At 33.6% G+C, this 3,818-nt stretch overlaps 1 protein-coding gene across 1 annotated transcript in view; it reads right to left on the bottom strand.

Annotated features, from left to right (window-relative positions):
• Positions 1-7: 7 nt before the first annotated feature.
• Positions 8-3,818, bottom strand: part of LOC109863001 (cytochrome P450 4C1-like) — a gene marked incomplete at its 3' end in the record, with an annotated part of 7,674 nt that continues 3,863 nt past the window's right edge. Inside the window, exons 5-9 of the mRNA XM_020443175.1 lie at positions 3,020-3,113; positions 1,570-1,672; positions 405-510; positions 173-279; positions 8-80 (exon numbers count right to left, since the gene is read on the bottom strand). Coding sequence (XP_020298764.1) covers positions 8-80; positions 173-279; positions 405-510; positions 1,570-1,672; positions 3,020-3,113 — 483 coding nt within the window. The remainder of the gene's footprint in view (positions 81-172; positions 280-404; positions 511-1,569; positions 1,673-3,019; positions 3,114-3,818) is intronic.

The following is a 3,818-nucleotide window of genomic DNA, read 5'->3' as shown; positions in this document are numbered from 1 at the left end:
TCACAAAATACCTGAATATCCTTGTGCTCAGCTAATAATAGTAAAGCAAAACACACACCCATTGCCGTAGTATCGTGACCCTGTAATTATACGTATCTATTTCTCAGTAATTATATGTATATGAATGTACTAAGAAGAAACAAATTGGGCGCATACTACACATTATACGTGCCTCGAACATGAAGGTGTCAACTTCCTCTCTGATGTCCAAATCGGTTATATCAGTTTCTCGAGATGCCGCTATTAGAAGATCCAACATAGCGAGTCGCTTTTTACGAACTAAGGTAAACAAATATATACAGTTAAGTGACACTTCTTATATACATAACAAAGAAATATTAGATTTTCACTTCTTATATTTGTATCAAATTTTAGCATCAACATTAACTGACTGCGTTACATACTTCCGATCACTTCTGCGTCATCTGTTTCTTTCAATGTGTTACTTTCAGTGTTTTTTAAATATCGATCCTCTGTGCGTTCGTGATAAAGTTTTCTTTCCTTAATGATCTATATAAATAGAGACAATATTTTGAATAATATCCTAATTCTATATGTTTTGTTACATGTACCCACTTAGCATCGTTAGTAGCACAAACGTTTCTGCAACGAGTTTTCCAAAACTTAGCAACGTTTCGTTAAAAGTCTCTAAACCGTCGTACTAAGGAAACGTCGAAATGTCCACAGGAATAATTGATTCATCTTCAAAAGTTTATGTTTTTTATAAAAATTAAAACAATTTATTATTTGTTATTTTCTAAATCTTTTTATTTACCTGTTTTCCTTTAATAGTTAGTTTTCTTATTTTATATAAATTGTTATACCTTTATATTATTATTTATTTATTTCTTCTACTATAAGTATTTATAACGTCATCCTTATGTTCTTTTTAACTCATATTATTATTTTATATTTACACTTTATAATCTTATCATTTCGAACTTGTATAGTTACACAAGCAGTCACCTGGAGTGTTTTCTACACCTCAGCAAGTTTCAATAGCTTTGTACTATCAATGTATAAAACATAAACACTTTCTATTGTGCACAGTATGACTCGAAAGGTTTGACTGAAAGGTGAGTGTGAATTTCCGATCTGTAAAAAAAACTGCTGTGACGTGAGCTTCATTTTTTCGACGCTGGGATGTAAAACACACCCCGGATGACTACGCCCGGGTTAATCATTTTCCAGGAAAGAGTGATAATTAATTAATCACTCACACACAATTAAGTAATTTATTACTTTTTCCTGGAGAATGGTTAAGCAGGCAAAACCTGCATGGTATCACAAATGTATTGTATAATGTTTATAAAAATTTAAACTTTAAAAACTTTGCAACTTATCGGGCAACGTTTCTTATATGTTTCTACGAAATCGGACCGTAACGTAAAAAGCAAACATTTTGACGTTTCCGCTACGTTACTACGACGTTTTACAGAGTTTTAACGAAACGGTGCTAAGTTTCAAGAAACCCTTTGCAGAAATGTTTGTGCTACTAACGATATTATATATATGTGAGTATTTTTGTATTTGTAAAGAAAAGTAATCAGAAAAAAATATTGTACACACTTTTTCAGTAAATCCATGTAATATCTTTAACATCTTAGTTTGCTTTCTATTTGTTGGAGATAATGCGAACATCCAATCGGGAAACAGCCACGGAGAGAAGACTCTGCGCATAATAATCACGTTACTTCAGGTACAGGGTGTCCCAGAATTGGTATGACATCTCTTGTAGACAGATAGAAAGAGTAACATTGAGTCGAAAAGTCCCATATCATTTTGCTAAATTCGCAATAGTTACCGAGATCTTAATTAACAAAGATCCGCGAATAAGCATGTATTAGGCTGTTACGCGCGTAAGACAGCCCGGCGGCCGGCGCGTTTCGCGCGCTTGCGGTTGTTACCCGTAGCAACAGTACGGGAGGAGCTAACATAACAGCATATACTATATCTATATCATATAAATAATAGAAAATGGAAAATAACGATGGCCGAACGCGAAAGCGATTCTGTCATTAGGATGTTTGATTTTGATTAACAAATTACGAGCAATTACTCGCATATTTTGCTAATCAAACTAAATAATTCTAATACTGAGATGTGTCGATAATGAGTGTGTTTACTTATTTATTTAATTAATCTTTTCGTTATCAAGAACAAGATATATCTCGCCATCACAATGTCGCTTGATTGACGGTATGAATGAGATACCACGCGTCGCTATTTTTATTGCTGTGCTACGGGCGAGATATCAACAAAGTGTTCTTGAATTGATTCTTTATTCTAAATTTTCAGATGACAAATTAAAGTATACGAGATATCTTGTTTATTGCATTTTCGAATAACGAAAGTTGTGACGCGAGATATCTCGTCTAAAGCGTCGCATAAGTATATGATATCGTAATAACGAGATATCTCGTCCATACGTAATGAAAAAGTTAAGTACAAGAAGAATCTCATAAAGAAAAGGAAAACTTATAAGTTACATTTCGGTGGAGATATGAATGTAGTACTGATTGTTATTGTTATATATTTCTTTAATCTTTTTTTTACTTATTAATTTTGTTACATGCTTTTTAGTATGGAACACGTTTTACTACATACTTTTTAATATGGAACACGTTTTAGTATTGTCTGCGTTTCAAACGAACAAAAAGCAGCAAAACCGATAAAATTTTCTTGTTGATACTTATGCAATAATTATATACTTCCATCAACAACAAAAAATGGCATTGAATGAGGGCTAAATAAGAGCAACAACTATACCAGCAGAAGCAGTCCTAGAAAATTTGAGTCACGCGACGTTTTGCTGTCGCAGCGTGCTGCTGTATGAAAAGGTACCTTTACGCGCGTGAGACTGATTGGCACACATTTATTACTTTGTATCTCATTAACTATTGCGAATTTTGCAAAATGGCAAATAACTTTTCTATTCAGTTTGACTCAATTTATCTCTATACTTCGGCTGTGTCAAAATTTTACGGATACTTTGTATATGTACATACGCATCAATTACCTGTGTACCAAAAGATGACCTATATCATGTACTGCTTTCCGATACTCTTCCTCAAACGTGTCAAAACTACGTAAAGAAATACCCATAACGGTTTCTAAAAATACATTTAGCACAGCTGTATTATAACAATATAAAATCACTTTGCACATAGATTTAAGTATTTGGACGTTAGTATTCATTAATTGTATATGGTGCAACCTGTATTAATTGTATACAGGTTATCTGACAACGAACTATCAAGCCGACATGTGTAGATAGATTGGGTTAATCTGAACAGAAAATTATGATTTACCAGTTTGCAAAATTCGCAATAGTTCTTGAGATATGAATTAATAAATGTGAGCCAATGAGCGCGCGGGCGGCAATGATCGGACTCTATAAGCGTGCACAATTATTAGTTCTACTCCTCGCTCGCCGCTACTCGCTGTATAGCCAAATAGCGCACGATTGCAAGAAGTCGAGTCGCGTCGCGCTTGTTTATTTTACTCCGCCTCTCATTGCTAAAACATTGCATGAGAAATTATTTTTCTTTCCAGCTGATAATCGTGCACGCCTATAGAGTCCGATCATTGCTCCACGCACGCTCATTGGCTCACATTTATTAATTCATATTTCAATAACTATTGCGAATTTTGCAAACTGGTAAATAACTTTTTTGCTCAAATTGATCTAATCTGCCTACACACGTCGACTTGATAGTTCGTTGTCAGACACCCTGTAGATATTATGTGTGTATATATATGTGTATATATATGTATAAATATATATATATATATATATATATATATATATATATATA

This window comes from Pseudomyrmex gracilis, unplaced genomic scaffold, assembly GCF_002006095.1.
Source record: "Pseudomyrmex gracilis isolate BER0280 unplaced genomic scaffold, ASM200609v1 scaffold_2858, whole genome shotgun sequence".
Lineage (NCBI taxonomy): Eukaryota > Metazoa > Arthropoda > Insecta > Hymenoptera > Formicidae > Pseudomyrmex > Pseudomyrmex gracilis.
Note: the sequence above shows the minus strand (reverse complement) of the source record. Positions and strands in the feature narration are given on the sequence as shown.